The sequence below is a fragment of the Chrysemys picta genome, chromosome 3 (genome assembly GCF_011386835.1).
Source record: "Chrysemys picta bellii isolate R12L10 chromosome 3, ASM1138683v2, whole genome shotgun sequence".
In the NCBI taxonomy this organism is placed as follows: domain Eukaryota; kingdom Metazoa; phylum Chordata; order Testudines; family Emydidae; genus Chrysemys; species Chrysemys picta.
Window position 1 is genome coordinate 189,003,368 of NC_088793.1, and position 18,893 is coordinate 189,022,260.

At 43.1% G+C, this 18,893-nt stretch overlaps 1 protein-coding gene across 1 annotated transcript in view; it reads left to right on the forward strand.

Annotated features, from left to right (window-relative positions):
* The window catches only part of LOC135982606 (protocadherin Fat 4-like), a 105,286-nt gene that overhangs the window by 17,428 nt on the left and 68,965 nt on the right, over positions 1-18,893 (forward strand). Inside the window, exons 4-6 of the mRNA XM_065589995.1 lie at positions 12,719-12,879; positions 14,708-14,806; positions 15,211-15,300. Of these exons, the coding sequence (XP_065446067.1) occupies positions 12,719-12,879; positions 14,708-14,806; positions 15,211-15,300 (350 nt within the window). The remainder of the gene's footprint in view (positions 1-12,718; positions 12,880-14,707; positions 14,807-15,210; positions 15,301-18,893) is intronic.

Genomic DNA, 18,893 nt, shown 5'->3' on the forward strand with positions numbered 1-18,893 from the left:
GGAGAGAATCTGGTCAAAGGAATATAATTTTGTTGAACTAAATGTGCTTCCATTGCCAGATACAGAGAAAGAAGAAACTGTTCTCAAAATATGGCTGCTGGAACACACTGAGATTTCAGCTATGTTTCAAACTCATTGTCTGTCCATGCCTTATAGTAACTAGTGGTTCCCTAGTGAGAATTCCCTGCCTTTTTCTGTGCAGCTGGAAAGAGATGTCCCAGCATTGTTATCAGATTACAAAGGTATACCTAATACCTCACTTAATCAATTCCCTGCCTTTGCAGGGGCCTTGGGCATTGGTGCACCTCAGGCCCTCCTGTTCTCTGCCTGTGGCACACAGCAGTTTGGTCTCTTGAGGGCTCTACTACTTTGATCTAAATCTGGTTGTTGGGCTTGGTGCGCAGGGGTCGGGTGATGCTGGTGGCCTGTATATACAAGTGGTCAGAAATGATCTGGTGGTTCCTGCTGGCCTTACACTCTATGAGTCTGAGGACAATATTGCTCATCCTCCATAGAGCAACACTGAACCTGATGCTTTTCCTCTTACAAGGGGATGACTAGCTCACCTCTATATGAGTGAGGCATCTTGGAGGTACTGAATCAGCCTAAATATTTGCGGCTTGATATCTACATTAAATAAAGTGAAATGAAAAAATAATGAAACGGTGACTGTATTACATAGACTACTATATAGCAGCAAGGCATTTCCTGGTTGATTTGAATTGTACTGCCCAGAGGGACTTTGATCTCAGTTCTAGAGACTGGTAAACAGGTTATAAATTTCACTTATTGCCTCTGAGTCATCTTTTCATAAGTATTTCTGTCTATTCTCACCAGAGAATCCCAACTGATATTATTAATGGAGTTCTGACACACCAAAACAAATGCTTCTGTACCAAGGACACACAGGAGAAATGGTCATTCATTCTTCCCTGTGCTAGGACCTTCTCATCCAAGAAGCTCATGGAAGTTTCCAGATCACTCTGTTTTGTCCTTCTTGGTTGGGTTTCGTTCTTCTGTCTTGATGCACAACGTAAGTACCATAGCTTCTACAAAGGGTTGTGAATCTAGTGCTGCTGCTGTTATTGAAACTGAGCACTGTGCATACATTTTCCTGAAAGTTTCCTTTACTAAATTCATGTCAGTTATATGATCTTGCAGAGTTTAAAAAATACATTCAGTGAGATATGAAAAACAGTCAGTGACTTCTTAAGACTATCCAAACAAACTACTGATTTTCCTACTGCCCTTGCCTAGAACCACTACTTAATTCTTTGGAATTGACAGTGACTTTTTACAAATTCCTTTCAATATTTTTAGATAGTTGTCTTGTATTTACAGCTGGTGCTGGACCACTATCTCATACGACCTCATAAATAAACTGGGGAAATATAGTCTAGAGATTAACCTACTTTAATGTGAGTACACAACTGGTTGGAAAATCATACTGAGAGTAGTTATCAATGGTTCAGTCAAGCTCGAAGGGCATATTGAGTGGGGTCCCTCAAGGATCTGTCCTGAATCCAGTTCTATTCAATGTCTTCATAAATGATTTTGATAATGGCACAGAGAGTACATTTCAAGTTTGAGGATGATACCAAGCTGGGAGGGTTGCAAACGCTTTGGAGGACAGAATTAGAAATCAAAATGATCTTGACAAACTCGAGAAATGGTCTGAAATAAATAGGATAAAATTAAATAAGGACAAAAGCAAAGTACTACACTTAGGAAGCAATAATCAACTGCACAAATACAAAATGGGAAATTACTGCCTAGGAAGGAATACTGCAGGAAAGATTCTGGGGGTGATAGTGGATCACAAACTAAATAGGAGTAATCAATGTAATACTGTTTCCAAAAAAGCGAACATCATTTTGAGATGTATTAGCAGGAGTGTTGTAAGCAAGGCACAAGAAGTAATTCTTCCACTCAGCACTGAAAAGACCGCAACTGGAGTATTGTGTCCCGTTCTGGGCACCATACTTTGGGAAAGATATGGATAAATTGGAGGAAGTCCAGAAATGATGAGAGGTCTATGAGGAAAGATAGAAAACAATGTGTGTGTTTAATCTGGAGAAGCAAAGACTGGGGTGGGGGGGACATGGTAATGGTCTTCAAGTACATAAAAGGCTGTTATGAAGAGGGTGATAAATTGTTCTCCTCATCCACTGAGAATAGGACAAGAAGTAATGGGGCTTAAATTGCAACAAGGCGGATTTAGGTTAGACATTAGGAAAAACTTCCTAACTGGAGCAAATTACCAAGGGAAGTTGTGGAATCGCTATTATTGGAGGTTTTTAAAGAGCATGTTAAACACCTGTCAGGGATGGTATAGATAATACTTAGTTCTACCTCAGTGCTGGGGACTGGACTAGATGACCTACTGAGGTCCCTTCCAGTCCTACATTTCTATGATTCTATGATTCAATAAGATACCTAGACTGCAGTGGAGCGTGAAAACAATTTAAGAAGTTGTAAAGTTAGGATCTGTTGTAACTTTGGATTCCCTGTTAATGTTGTTTTATTGGCTTATATTGGGGTGGTGACATTGTATTTGATATGTGCTGTATATAATGATCAATTCAATTGAAGCTGCTTTCCAGCATACTGCTGTATGAAAAGGAGCAACAACAGTATCATTCATTCAGGTTTCCATCAGGATTTTTCCAGTACATTGAAAAATCCTGCCTTTCCATGCGTCTCCATTTATAACATCCCCATGCTGAGGGGCTACAGAAGTGTTTTTGTTTTAAATGGCATTTTTATGCTAATGAATCAACCATAGTCTAGTTGTAGGTCTTGCCTGTGTAAACACAACTAAGGGCCAAGTTCCATCCATCCATCCAAGGTGATGGGTGCTGAGCAGTATGTCTAAGAGCAGAATTTAGATTGGGGTGGGCAAACTATGGCACGGGGGACACATCCGGCCTTCTAGAAGTTTTAATCTGGCCCTCAAACTCCCGCCGGGGAGTGGGGTCTGAAGCTTGGAGTGGGATCTGCGGCCAATGGGAGCTGCAGGGGTGGCGCCTGTGGATGGTGCAGCGTGCAGAGCTGTCTGGCTGTGCTTCTGCGTAGGAGCTCTAGGGGGGACATGCTGCTGCTTCTGGGAGCTGCTTGAGGTAAGCACCACCCGGAGCCTGCACCCCTGACCCCCTCTTGCACCTCAACCCCCTGCCCCAGCCCTGATCCCCCTCCTGCCCTCTGAACCCCTTGGTCCCAGTCCAGAGCACCCTCCTGCACCCCCAACCCCTTATCCCCAGCCCCACCCCAGAGCCTGCACTCCCAGCCGGAGCCCTCACACCCTCCTGCATCCCAACCCCCAATTTTGTGAGCATTCATGCCCTGCCATACAATTTCCATACCCAGATGTGGCCCTCGGGCCAAAAAGTTTGCCCACCCCTGATTTAGACCTAAAAATCAAGCCATAATGAAACCTCCCCTTCATTTACCCTTCTAAACATGCTATAGGAGCCCTATTCTCCCACCACAGATATAAGTAACTTCTTTGGCTTTCATGCAATGTTACAGTAGCATTTTGGACCATTAGCATACGATCCAGTGGTAATTTTAATAAGGATAAGGTGACAAATGGCTTGAAGCAGGACCTTTTAGGTCACAGCAGTAGATGAAGGGTAATAGAGTGGAGTCTTAAGAAGAAAAGGAACAGTGGAGGGTAGGGGAAGAAATACCAAAACAGAGAGAACTAATTATTAATTGTGTACCCGATCCCCCATAAGACTCCATGGGAGTTCTGCTGAGTGTCCCCATAGGCTCAGGCCGTACTCAGTGCCTTGTAGAAGGATAGACATATGGGGAGCTGGGTGGCATCAAGAGACTTAAAATCCCAGGCTCTGGATCTGCTGCAATCTTAAACAAAGCAAAAATCTAGACTATCCATTAAACAAAGCCCTGGGGAATAGAAGCAGCGACCATAAGAGTAAATTCTGTACCATGAGCCCCAACACTGTTTTGGTGCCCAGGGCTGCAGAACAGTTGGACTACAAGAAATCCTTTCCCCCTGTCTCTGACTGGCCTGGTCAGGAGCCACTAGAGGTAGGAAGATGTTGTTCTTTGTACTAAAGAACAACGGGAAGATGTTGTTCTTTGTGCTAAAGCAATGTATTTAATCCTTACATATTATTTGAATAGAGGAAAAAATGAATACAAATCCCAGAGCCTGTGGCAGTCCACAGCTCTCTGAGCTGTTCCTGCATCCACAATCCCTCCTTCCAAAGTGAGCAATGGCCTCTGGGAAGCCACATCCGTCATCCCTACCCAACAAGACAGCAGGCAGCCTATGGAGTAGCTACCTATGGCAGGGGAATAGCAGTCTGCTGCCTTTCTGACCAGCTACTAACAAGAGTGTGGGGAGAGACAGGTAAGGGAGAAAAGTGCACCTACTGCATGGGTGCAAACCCATGGAAGGCAATGGAGTTGCATATGTGACCATGAGGATACAATTTGCCCTGAAGCGCCTTTCCTGCTGTCAGCAATGCACATGGAGGAAAGAACCCACTTGATGCTGAGAGCTTGGTTGAGTTTACAGCTATGAAAAACCATCACTTTCATTGTAAGCTGCGCACATTTGATCCTGAGTCACTGAGATACAAAAGCCTAGGGTGCCGTTTTTACAGAGACACTTTTCAGAATAGTACCAGGCTTTAAAGGTACTGATTATTATCTACAGAGACCAAAAAGGGTCTAAGGTCCAGCTACCCTGGAATTCATGTCCCTGTTACATCACAGCTCTCAAGACGTAGACCTTTGTCCTGCCAACATCTAAGATGTGAACAATCTCATTGAGTTCAGTGGGATTACTCACACACATACATGTGTGCAGGACCAGAGCATGAGTGTGGATTGTTGTTTCCAGTTGTCGGGGTGGAACTCCAAGGGGCTAATTCAGGACATTCTAAACAGGGAGCAAATGGTTGTGGGATTCGGTAGTGGGTCAATGAAACCTGAATCTTGCTATTTTCAGGGCATGGAGCAGAACATGTTTCTTGATTAGACTTTCCCCAGCTTGTCATATCCCTATTATTACATCTCTCTCTGTTGAAGTTGGCAATTTTTGATTGCAGATATTTTTGGAGCAGGCTTGGGTTGGTGCAAAGCAATTAGGTTGGTGCAGAGTCTTCCCCTGATTTCAAAGGAATTTTATTGTATTGTTTTAAACCAACTAAATTATGCCAAGATACCCAGAGTGATGGATACAATGTGGATTTTTTTGTAAACAATATATAATGTAATTACTGGGGTTACTCTGTACCCCAAACCTCTAGGATGCCAGTTGTGTGCTCACTGTGCCATGTCTCAGAGGCAAGCACGCTAGGTGATTCAGCATCTAGGCCTTGTAGGTGCAAGCCCCGGTGGGCCCCAATGACCCCTCAGTCAAATGGCTAAGAGAAAGGTTTTTGCTAGGATTGGAAGGAATGGGGAAAGGTTGCAATTACCCTAGGTACAGAGGCTTAAACAGTTTACAGTTCGCACTGAGCAACAGTGATTCCTGTTGAGGTCCCTGGGGCAGTCTACTTGAGAGTCAGGGCTCTTCAGGCCTAGCACCTGCCGCGCCTTCTCCAGTCCAGTCTCTATTCAAGCAAACAAGCATATGTGAGTTTCCAAGCCAGGCTCAGTGAAGGGATGTCTACACTGCCATAAAAGACCCATGGCATGGCTGCGTCTGGCCCAGGTCAGTTGGCTCGGGCTCACGGGGTTCAGGCTGTGGGTTCTATAAAACTGCAGTGCAATGTTCAAGCTGGAGCCTGGGCTATGAGGCCCTGCAAGGGGAGAGGGTCTCAGAGCCTGGGCTCTTTTCTGAGCCTGAACATCCACACTGCTATTTTTGGCTCCATAACCCGAGCCCTGTGAGCCCAAGTCAGCTGAGCCGGGCTCTGAGACTGAGTGCTGTGGGTGTTTTAATCAGTGTAGACATATCCACAGTGTCTCATGGGGGCCCATCTGCTCTGGTTCCCTGCCCAGCTGCTGCAGTTCTCCCATAAGCCCCACTCAGACCTGCACCCGACTATAATGTCCGGCACTCACAGTCTGTTCCACAAGCAGCTCTGTTCACAGTTCCTGGGGTTTCCCTCCAGCCTCCTACTGCTGTGCAGTCCCTGCTCCCAAACAGAGCCTGGCCACCTCCTGGTTCAGGACCTTTCCCCTTACCTGGCCACTGCCCGGAGAACAGCATCAGGGAAGGGGCTGATGGGAAACATAGCCCCTGCTTAGCCAGGAGGAAAGAGAAGTACCGTGGGGAGAGGCTGATGGAATCCACAGTCCCCTACTTTGTAGATCCAACAGAATAAATAGTTTACCACCAACTGATATTAAATAATTATTTTTACCTTGTACAATCACTGGAAATGTTACCTTTGCAGTAGTTTTATATAAGTCTCCTTTTTCTACTTAGAAATCACAAGCATAAGTTGTGACAATACACCCGATGAACTACAGCTGTCACCACTGCCTGAAGAATATACTGGTAAGTTCATCTGATTATCCTAGATTTATCTTATCAGTTCTGCACTATTTTAATATTTCATGGAACTTCTGTAAGGATGTTTTACAAAGAATCTGTATTATCATTACAGTATTTATATTATAGTTGAGTGTCAAGGCCCAACTGAGATTAGGGTCCATTGTGCTTGGTACTGTACAAATGCATATGAGAAGATATTCCCTGTGCCAAAGAGCCTACAATCTAAATAGACAACATAGACGAAGGGTGGGAGAGGAAATAAAGGCACAAAGAGGTGGAGTGATTTGCCAGAGGTGACACAGATGGTCAGCACCAGAGCCAGGAATAGAATCCTGGTCCCCTGAGTCGCAGTCCAGTACCCTATCTACTGCTTCACTATTGGTAACAAGTGGCAACAAGCTAAGGATTCTATCCATTTAACTATGAGTGCCCTTCTGAGTCTCAGCCAAAAGGTAAGCGTATTGTGGCACCCTACCAAGCAGTAGTAGTAGTAGTACCAAGCAACTCAGACAGTAGAAAAATCAGCCTGCTGAAAAAAGGTGGCTTTTTGCAGCTTGCTAAGTCTCTGGCTTCATTTCAAAAACCCATCTATGCATTGCACATATCTTGTAGTTCTGTACTTGTTTTCCTTGTTAGTGTAACCCTCTAAGTATTTGTACTAAGGTTATTTAACGTGTACCATTACAGAATGTGCCACATGGCAGTTAACCTTGCAGTAGAAGTCTTAACGTTGGAATGTTTGATTTCTTAACCTTGACGTCAATGCGTTAATATATGGGATTCGTTTCTGAACACATAATGTGCCTTGAAGGCAAAGCCCCACACTGAGGTGGCACGGTGATGTCAAGCAAGCACAGTACCTCCCAGTGCAAGGAGGTGTGGGCACAGCAGCCCACCGGAGAGTGCGCAGCACCTTCTCCCCACTATACCTAGGAAGGGAATGTGTATGGAGAGAGGTATGACCTGTTTTCTGCCTCTTCATACATTTTTCATGGCCGTGAATTTGGTAGGGCCCTAGACATAGAAAATAAAATGAGTACATTATTATTCTTTTATTAGTACCCAAGAGCATGCCAGGCATATCCCATGGAATATAAAGGATCAGATTTCCCAGTCTGAGAAACTTAGACTGGTACCAACCCTGCTAGCTGATTTGCACAGGCAGGTTGGAGTCAGTGGGATTCCATGTAGGGACTAAGGTCCGCTTGCATGAATCAGCTGGTAGGCCTGAGGCCTAATTTTGTAGTGACAGGAGGGGAAAGACAGTAGGATGAGGTAGAGGGAGGAAGGGCAGGGGCCATATCAATAAGGTGACATGGTTACTCAATAAGGCTACTGCCCAGCACAATGGAGTAAAACCTTGCTTGACTTATTATTATTTATTTATTTTATTTATTATGTGATAAAAGCACAGAATGAATAAGCAGGAGATCTACTTAGCAAGTTTCTCGGAGGCTATGCAAAGGAAGTGGAGTGTTCCATGAGAAGAGGGCAGCATGGGAAAAAAGTTGTGAGAGAACCAAATGAACAGGGCGTTGAGGCTGAGTGGAGTTGTTTGTTGGGTAAGGGGAACAAGTCAGAGTGTGTCAGAGTATTGGGATGGGATTCATAACCAAATATTGCAGACACCATTGGTAATCCTCCTGAGGCTTCCTACTGGAAATGGACACACTCAAAGAAATTAATTTCTCATCTGCTGGTAACCGCTAAACCAGTGATAGCTTCTCATTGGGAAAAGAAAAATAGTCCAGAACTAGAGGAATGATTCCAAAATATGGGAGGTTGTTATGGAAAAATGCATCAATTTTATGCCCAGCAATACAGATAGAGGACAAACACTTAGATGTTTGGTTGCCATTTATTCAGTACTCAAAGTACATTTATTTGCGAAAACCTAGTATCTCTGTCTATCTTTAATGACTTGATAGACATGCCAAGGTTGGTAAATAGGAGTAGAGTCAGTAGTTACACTTAGGTGAAGTTTGGGGGGAGGGTAGAAGGGAGGGCATTGCCCCCTCCCAAACTGCAAGCCTCAGGCAGGCAGCCTGAGAGTGCAATGTAATGAGTTCTGTCAGAATTTTGTTTGTAAACAGAGTGATTAACAGATGATTAAGATAAGAAAGGGCGGTTAGGATGTTTTCCTAAAGTTAAATGATCTATTCCAAGCTTGGTGAACTGCAAAAAGTAAGTAGCCTAAATCAGTTGTTCTCAACCTGTTTATCGTTGTGGGCCACAGGTTGAGAACCACAGCGCTGCCCCCTAACACCGCCCACGGTCCCCTATGCCCAGCGCCCTGCCCAGAGTTGGGCCAGGAACGGAGCCCTGGGTGCGGGCCGGGCAGCAGCCGGCAACTGCATCGTTGCCAGTGCTGCTGAGCTCGCCACGATGTCCAGACAGGAAATGAGATTCAAACTGCCCAGACAGGAAAAGGAATTCAAATTTTCCCGGGGCTTTTCCTGTGTGGCTGGTCAGAGCATCCGAGCTCGGACTGCTGTCCAGAGCATCAACAGAGTGGTGCACTCTGGGATAGCTCCCGGAGCTATTAGCGTCGATTTCCATCCACACCTAGCCTAATTCGACATGGCCATGTCGAATTTAGCGCTACTCCCCTCGTCGGGGAGGAGTACAGAAGTCGAATTTAAGAGACCTCTATGTCGAACTAAATAGCTTCGCGGTGTGGACGGGTGCAGGGTTAATTCGATGTAACGGCGCTAACTTCGACATAAACGCCTAGTGTAGACCAGGCCTTAGAGACAATAACTGATTTTTTTAGACAAAAAAATGCAGTAGATCTAATCTACCTGGATGTCAGAAAGGCATTTGATATAGTTCCACATGAGAAATTATTAGCTAAATTGGAGAAAATGGGGATTAATATGAGAACTGAAAGGTGGATATGGAACTGGTTAAAGGGAAGACTGCAACAGGTCATACTGAAAGGTGAACTGTCCGGCTAGAGGGAGGTTACTAGTGGAGGGATCAGTCTTGGGACCAGTCTTATTTAACATTTTTATTATTGACCTTGGCACAAAAAATGGGAGTGTGCTAATAAATTTGCAGATGACACAAAGTTGGGAGGTATTGCCAATACCAAGGAGGACCCAGACTATCATACAAGAAGATCTGGATGATCTTATAAACTGGAAATGGGATGATATTTAATAGTGCAAAGTGCAAGATCATGCATTTAGGGACTAACAACAAGAATATTTGCTATAAGCTGAGGACTTATCAGTTAGAAGTGACAGTGGAGGAGAAAGAGCTGGGTGTATTGGTTGATCACAGGATGACTATGAGCCATCAATATGATGCGTCTGTGAAAAAGGTTAATGTGATCCTAGGATGCATCAGGTGAGGTATTTCCGTCAGAGATAGGGAAGTGTCATTGACATTATACAAGGCACTGGTGAGACCTCATCTGGAGTATTGTGTGCAATTCTGATCTCCCATGTTTTAGAAAGATTAATTTAAACTGGAACAGGTGCAAAGAAAGGCTACTAGGATAATCTGAGGAATGGAAAACCTACCTTATGAAAAGAGACCCAAAGAGCTTGGCTTGTTTAGTCTAACCAATAGAAGGCTGAGGGGAGATATGACTGCTATGTATAAATACATAAGAGGGATAAATACCAGGGAGGGAGAGGAGTTATTTAAGTTAAGTGCCAATGTGGACACATGAACAAATGGAAATAAACTGGCAGTCAACAAGTTTAGGCTTGAAATTGGTTGAAGGTTTCTAAACATCAGAAGAGTGAAGTTCTGGAGCAACCTCACAAGACAGCAGTGTGGGGCAAAGACTGAGCTTTATAAGTTTATGGAGGGGATGGTATGACAGGACTGCCTACAATGGCGTGTGACCCATCGGTGAGTGCTTGTAGCAAAAATCCCCAATGGCTGGAGACGGGACACTAGATGGGGAGAGCTCTGAGTTATTACAGAGAATTCTTTCCCAGGTATCTGCCTGGTGGGTCTTGCCCACATGCTCAGGGTCTAACGGATCATCATATTAGGAGTCGAAAAGGAATTTTCCCCTGGGTCAGATTGGAAGAGGCCGTAGGTTTTTTGTTTGTTTGTTTGTTTGTTTTGCCTTGCCTTCTTCTACAGCATGGGGTATGGGGTCACTTACAGATTTAAAGTAGTGTAAATGGTGAATTCTCTGTAACTTCAACTCTTTAAACCATGATTTGAGGACTTCAGTAACTTAGCCAGAGGTTAGGGGTCTATTACAGGAGTGGGTGGGTGTGGTTCTGTGGCCTGCAATGTGCAGGAGGTCAGACTAGATAATCACGATGGTCCCTTCTGATTTTAGTAAGAGTATCTGAGAAAGAATATACATTACAATTTTAAACCTAACCAGTGTCCCTTAAGTGACTTGCCACAAGATGTCAGAACATGTTAATATTAGAAGAGCTGAGTGGGTCTAATATTTATTTAATTTTTTTTCTTGATATAGGAATTAAATGCAGTGCTCCTGTCAGATATTTCTAAATTATTTTCTGCAAAAACATCAGAGTTTTCAGTTGCCTAAGTCAGTGGTTCTCAAAGCCGGTCTGCCGCTTGTTCAGGGAAAGCTCCTGGTAGGCTGGGCCAGTTTGTTTACCTACTGTGTCCGCAGGTTCGGCCAATCGCGGCTCCCACTGGCCACGGTTTGCTGCTCCAGGCCCATGGGAGCTGCAGGAAGGGCAGCCAGCATGTCCCTCGGCCTGCGCCACTTCCAGCAGCCCACAGTTTGTTAAGAAGTGTGAGAATACTTACATGGGGAGATAGATTCAATGTTTGTAATGGCTCAGCCATTCCCAGTCTCTATTTAAGCCTAAATTGATTGTATCTAATTTGCATATCAATTCAAGCTCAGCAGTCTCTCGTTGGCGTCTGTTTCTGAAGCATTTTTTGTTGCAAAATTGCCACCCGCAGGTCTGTCATTGAATGACCAGACAGGTTAAAGTGTTCTCCTACTGGTTTTTGAATATTATGATTCCTGATGTCAGATTTGTGTCCATTAATTCTTTTGCGTAGAGACTGTCCAGTTTGGCCAATGTACATGACAGAGGGGCATTGCTGGCACATGGTGGCATATATCACATTGGTAGATGTGCAGGTGAACGAGCCCCTGATGATGTGGCTGATGTGATTAGGTCCTATGATGATGTCACTTGAATAGATATGTGGGCAGAGTTGGCATCGGGCTTTGTTGCAAGGATAGGTTCCTGGGTCAATGTTTTTGTTCAGTGATGTGTTGTTCCTCTTACTTAATTGGCCTCTCAGAGTTGGTAAGACAACTCCCACCTGTTCATGCTCTCTGTATGTGTGTATATATATATATCTCCTCAATATATGTTCCATTCTATATGCATCCGAAGAAGTGGGCTGTAGCCCACGAAAGCTTATGCTCTAATAAATTTGTTAGTCTCTAAGGTGCCACAAGTACTCCTGTTCTTTTAATGATTTGTAAATCTCTTAAAACTTCCTAAGTAAATAAATAGCTGGGCGGGGGGAGTCTAGGTGAGCATACAAATTGATTTCAAGATTTTACTGTTCTATATGTTATAGAGTGAAGAAAAGGATTGGGATATAGAGATGCTATCCAGCACCAAAACCCCAGCTTAAACAACCCAAAGCAATGGGGTGGGGATTCAGAGTCTGAACCTGAATCCAAATCTATATTGGACCCCATCTGCATAATGGGCTGAACCATTAGATCTGAAATGCCCCCAAATATTGGTGGAGGAGAGGATTTCAAACCCAACGCCCTCCTCCTGCAACTTGTTCCATGTGGGACCACATAGAGTTCCAGTGATGTTGGTGGTACTCCCTGAGCATACAGGGATCTGCTCCTGCAGTGGAAGTTGAAGAATGAGGGCTTAAACATCTAACTAAATTTTGCATCTCCAGTAAATCTAGGGGGAAATTACATTGTTTTATTAGCTCTGGGCACAGTATCCATAGATGACAAATATATAATAGAATAAAAGTGGTTTTGAATGGCTGAAAAGCTATAAAACTATTCAGAATACAGTTCTGTACATTAGGAAGTTATAGATTAATATCTCATTCATTAATGATTTAATTACAGGTTATGGAATTTATATAAATTCTGCCTTAAAAATATATCACACTTCTTCTGCAAGTAATACTATCAATAATCCATAGTTGATGTATTCTGTCAAAATGTAAGGATTGAAATGAACCAATGCATTTATTTATAATAAAGCAAACTATTTTACTATATTTTCTTTATAGGGGACATTGAATGGATTACAAATATTCCACCAAATGTGAAATTGACATTAGAAGCATTCATATTCCCAGAACACTTACTATATGTGGAGCTATTATTCACTCCTGGATCTAATAATGCAACCGTGAGGACTACTAAGCCACTGGATACTGATGCCTTTGAGGTAGCCTGTTGATTACATTTAAGGCTTAGGTGTAATTTTTTTGACAGTTCAAAGAGTAAAAGGCTATACGCATTTAAAGTGCTCATCTGCCCTTTGAGCTGGGCTGCACTCCAAAAATGACTCAGTAAAAAGCACCCTGGGCTTCTGGGTCCGTCTCTCAATGATTTCTCGATTAAATGGCTTTTACAAGTAATAAGCAGTTTTCTGTAACTGCCAGCCCAGCAAACTCAGCTGGATTTTTCCTTCTTATGTATCATCAACAGTAATAAAAGTCCTGTAGGCTAAATTAGGACCACTCTCCCCTCATCTTCAAATTGTAGCCTCAGTGAAACCTGTACAACCGCACTGCCTGTTGTAATAATTGAGCCTTCAGTTTTACCCCAAATTTACAGCTATTGGTGTTGTACAGTAACAAGGTCATGATAACACCTTTTACTCTCTGGTCCCATTTATTCTATTAAAATTAATACAACATGCCTTCAAAGAGGGATGGAAAAGATATAACTAATTAGAATGGAGGCTCTGATCTTACAAACATTTACACACATGCTTAACTTCTCACATTTGAATAGTTTAATTGGCTTCTGTTGGTGATGTATAGAAGGGATAGAATGCACATCCTTCTCCCAGGCTAGTTCTGCAGGGTGAATAGGAATACATAAAGCAGAAATAATGTGGTTTTGTCACTGAAGTTAGCAGATATGCCTCTGAATCTACAGAGAGAGCAGAAGAGGCCCATTTGTACTTTTCAGAATAAAATGGTACTTTAAGGAGTATATATTTTAAAAACAAGGCTTCCAGTTCATGTAATAATTGATTTTTACCAACAAACTTTAATCTTATTTCACATTCAGATTTTTTTTCCAAACAAGAAAAAATATTTTCATGCCAATTTTATGCCGCTCGTGATCTCTGTGTCTCTTATTCACAGCACACCATTCCCTGTCTATTTCATGTCAAAGATATCAATACTAATCGGAGGCACTAATATTGGGAATGGTGTGGGTGCATATTAAAGGTTGTTGAATGGCATCCAATTAAAAATGACAATAAATCCATTGTAATAGGTTCTCTGCAGTACAAGAAAAAAGATTTTTAATATAATTTAATCAAATAGAAAAATTAGCTAAGATATTGTACTGTAAAAATCCCATCACCACGTATGCCATGACTGTGGAGCCAGATGCCAAAAATATTTTTGGATCATATTGCCATTTATTTATTGACAGAAACACATATCGACAATTGTATTATAACTTCATGGATAATTAGAATGATCTAGAACAAATGATTTAGTAAATGTTTCTTTTTTTTTTCCAGAGCAGCGATTTTTTTTATGATATTTATTGCCAAAGGACTGGGATAGTAAGTAAAAGGCATTATATATCTACAGAATTATTTCCCCTTCTAAGTGTAACATAATTAAGTGATTGTTATTTTCCCAATAGCACTACCCTGTGGCAAATATTTTCTTGAGAATTGTTAGAGCATATTACAGAAAATGTATTTGTTTTAAAGCTGCCAAGTTGAATAAAAATATTGTCTTTATAAAACTGAATACAAGTTTTAAAAATAAAGCAACTTTCACAAACCTTTCACCAGCTTAGTAATCAATGATAGTCTTCTTTTCACCAGCTTAATAATCAATGATAGTCTTCTTTTCCACTGCTGAGTTACATTGGGAGTTCCATGTGTTAAATAAATGTTTGAAACTGAAAGAACATCCTTTGTGTCCCTTTAAAGCTACTATTTGATATGATGACATGTACGACAATTGTTGATCACTCCCGGCTGCTCTTGCTAAATATCTTTTGTTTACATTATTAAGGATGAAAAAGTGAAGAATGCACGTAAATTATTCTTAAATGATATAAATGACAATTCTCCAGTATTTCTACAAACCCACTACAGCGTTTCAATATCAGAGGTAGGAAATAATGTTTATGGTCACATATAGCAAGTGTTAAAGAAATCTTGATTTTTTTAATTACTATTTTGGGGCCAGATCATATCTGGTCCTAATGCAGCTGCTCAGAGGAGTTAGATGGAGAAAGCACCCCACAAATTCTTGTGTAACGTCCCCTAATCTTGGCGTGAGCCTGGAGAGGAGAGCAGGGGCTGCATGCACAATATTCCCTGTCTGAGCAGGTGGATGGGATGGGGAATGAGCAGAGCCCTCGACATGCTGATGAGTGGAGCTGAGTTAGCTCATGTTGGGAGGAGTGATTTGTACCTGCCAAGAGGGTGCTGCAGATTATTTCCTTCCGGGAGTAAGGAAGGAAGAGGGAAGAATTTGAGACTTAGACTGCTTATGTTCTTTGTTTCATCTAGGCAACTGAAGTAAATCGGACAGTAATAAAAGTGGAAGCTCAGGATAAAGATCTGACACCTGATTTCAGCATCATTAGTTACAGTCTTTTGGTAAGTGCCTTTCATTTCTCATAGATTCTGAACATCAAGCTATCTTTAATAATTCAAATACAGACCAGGTCCTGGACTGTGCTGTCACCATGCTGCACAGTATTGCAACTGAAAAGGTGCCAAAAGCCAGCATCAGAAGGATTACCATATATAATGGGATCATCCAGGGACAAAAAAGCCAGCAAAACAGCTCCTATGCCAACCCTCACCCTGTGGTCAGTGTAGGAAGATGTGGGGTCTGACCAGGGCTTTCCTATGCCCTGCTGATCAGCCTGTTGAGCGGGCACAAGTTACAGCAAGCTGGAGGCTGTTCTAATCTATGCCAGGGGACCAGCCTGGCACACAGCTGGCCCAGGATCTTAAAGCCATTTTTGCTATCCCACCCAGAGGTTTTCCCTCTCTGGGTACTGTTCGACACAGGGATTCTTTCAGTCAGCTGCTTTTACATGGTCCTCCACCTGCCCAATGGAACGAAATAATTCATAGTGAATAATTTATCAGAGAAATGTAGCCTCTATTTTTCTTAATCAGCTGTCCATGAGCGGCTTATGATTTTCTTTTATCTTTTCATTATCCAAAATTGTTTTCAGAATCATTGTTATGAAAAGTTCTTTGGGTCAGGGTCCTTAACTTGTGTAAATCATTATAGCTCAATCCAAGTCAATGGACCTATGACATTTACACCAGCTGAGGATCTGGCCCTTTGTATGGAGATGGTCTGTGAGCCGTGCTTTGCAATTGCTCAATATTAAAAATTCAAGTTATGTTGGTTTGTTTTGATTGGATACATAGGACACATTGTATTGTTCTTGTTCCTTGCTTGGATGAGTGTAACTCTTAGACTCAGGTTTCCAGTGTGAATACTGGCAGTTTAAGAGCTACTGTCCATGGATATTCTGTAATATTCAGTTTTTCTGAAAGTATTTCCGCCACTAAACCCATTTTCTATAATATTTATGGAAAACTGCTGCAAAGTGGGCACAAGCATAGCTGAAGAAACTTGGGGGATTTTTTTTATTTAAGCAAATACTCTACAAATGTTTTGAGGTATTCATTGAGTTCTAATTATCATGACCATTTTACAAACGAGGAAATTGAGACACTTGGTTAAGTTCTGCTTTAACCACTAGATTCATTGTCTCCCCACATAGTTAGTTGTTCTTTCACACTTCTTTGTCAGTCTTTTACGGCCAAACAGGTAACCTTATAGACTCAAACTAATGTATCACAACATTATTAGTCTGATTGCCAAGTTATGCAAACAACTTATTTTATTTAAGCAGGGAAATAAACTTTAAAAGGAGAACCCCTGACAAGTTAAAACGTGTGTCACATAGTGCTTTAAATACTGCACCCATTAATGCGGTGGAAATTAATGTGATTGAAAAGAGTACATTTCTCTTAGGCCTGGTCTACACTACGAGTTTAGGTCGAATTTAGCAGCGTTAAATTGAATTAAGCCTGGACACGTCCACACGACGAAGCCCTTTTTTTCGACTTAAAGGGCACTTTAAACCGGTTTCTTTACTCCACCTCCGACGAGGGGATTAGCGCTAAAATCGGCCTTTGCGGGTCGGATTTGGGTAGTGTGGACGGAATTCAACGTTATTGGCCTCAGGGAGCTATCCCACAGTGCTTCAGTGTGACCGCTCTGCAGAGCGCTCTCAACTTGACCAGGTAGACAGGAAAAGCCCCGCGAACTTTTGAATTTCATTTCCTGTTTGCCCAGCGTAGACAGCATAGGTGACCACGCAGAGCTCATCAGCACAGGTAACCATGATGGAGTCCGAGGATCGCAAAAGAGCTCCAGCATGGACAGAACGGGAGGTACGGGATCTGTTCACCATATGGGGAGACGAATCAGTGCTAGCTGAACTCCGTAGCAGTAAACGAAATGGCAAAATATTAGAAAAAGTCTCAAAGGCCATGAAGGACAGAGGCCATAACAGGGACGCACAGCAGTGCCACGTGAAAATTAAGGAGCTAAGGCAAGCCTACCACAAAGCCAGAGAGGCAAACGGAAGGTCTGGGCAGAGCCGCAAACATGCCGTTTCTACGTGGAGCTGCATGCCATGCTAGGGGGTGCAGCCACCGTGTGCTTTGACTCCATCAATGGAGAATCACGCAACAGGGAAGCGGGTTCGGGGTATGAGGAAGATGATGATGAAGACAATGAAGATAGCTCACAGCAAGGAAGCGAAGAAACCGGTTTCCCCAACAGCCAGGATATGTTTATCACCCTGGACCTGGAACCAGTAGCCCCCGAACTCACCCAAGGCATGCTCCCAAACCCTGAGGGCACACAAGGGACCTCTGGTGAGTGTACCTTTGTAAATATTACACATGGTTTAAAAGCAAGCGTGTTTAATGATTAATGATTAATTTGCCCTGGCAATCACGACCAGTATAGCTACTGGAAAAGTCTGTTAACACGTATGGGGATGGAGCGGAAATCCTCCAGGGACATCTCCAGAAAGCTCTTCTTCATGTACTCCCAAAGCCTTTGCAAAAGGTTTCTGGGGAGGGCTGCCTTATCCCGTCTGCCATGGTAGGACACTTTAGCATGCCAGGCCAGTAGCACGTAGTCTGGAATCATTGCATAACAAAGCATGGCAGCGTATGGTCCCGGTGTTTGCTGGCATGCAGACAACATCCATTCCTTATCTCTCTTTGTTATCCTCAGGAAAGTGATATCATTCACGGTCACCTGGTTGAAATGGGGTGATTTTATTAAGGAGACATTCAGAGGTGCCCGTTTCTGCTCAGCTGAACAGAAATGTTCCCCACTGTTAGCCACGCAGTGGGGGGGAGGGGTGAAGTGATCATCCCAAAGAATTGGGTTGGGGGGGGGGTAAGTTGGGTTCGTGCTGCATGTTAACCCGGAAACTGCAGCCCCTCCTTTTACATTGCAAACCCATTTTAAATGGCCAACCCAACGGGTGCTTGGTATGGGAAATGAGGGCGCTACTGTTTGAAACCATTCCCACATGTTAAGAAGGTTAAAAAAGCCAAAAGACTGTGGCTTACCATGGCTGCCTGCAATCCAAAATCTGTTGCCTGGCACTGCGTGAGTGATCTCTCACACCAAACCGGCAGGCCCTCAATATAAGAGGCAAAATGCGACCTTGTAACGAAAGCACATGTGCTGTGTAATGTGAACAGCAAAATTTAACGTGAAAGAGTGTACCCATTGTTCTCTAAAATGTGTCTTTTTTAACCACCTCTCCCTTCTCCTCCACCAGCTGCAAATGTTTCTCCTTCACAGAGGCTAGTGAAGATTAGAAAGAGAAAACGGCGGACTCGGGATGATATGTTCTCGGAGTTCCAGATGTCCTCCCACGCTGACAGAGCACAGCAGAATGCATGGAGGCAGTCAATGTCAGAATGCAAAAAAGCACAATATGAATGAAAGGAGAGGTGGCGGGCTGAATCACGGGCTGAAGAGAGCAAGTGGCAGGCTGAAGAGGATAGGTGGCGTCAGCTTGCTGACAGAAGGCAAGAGTCGATGCTCTGGCTGCTGGAGCATCAAACTGATAAGCTCCAGCGTATGGTTGAGCTGCAGGAAAGGCAGCAGGAGCAGAGACCGCCACTAC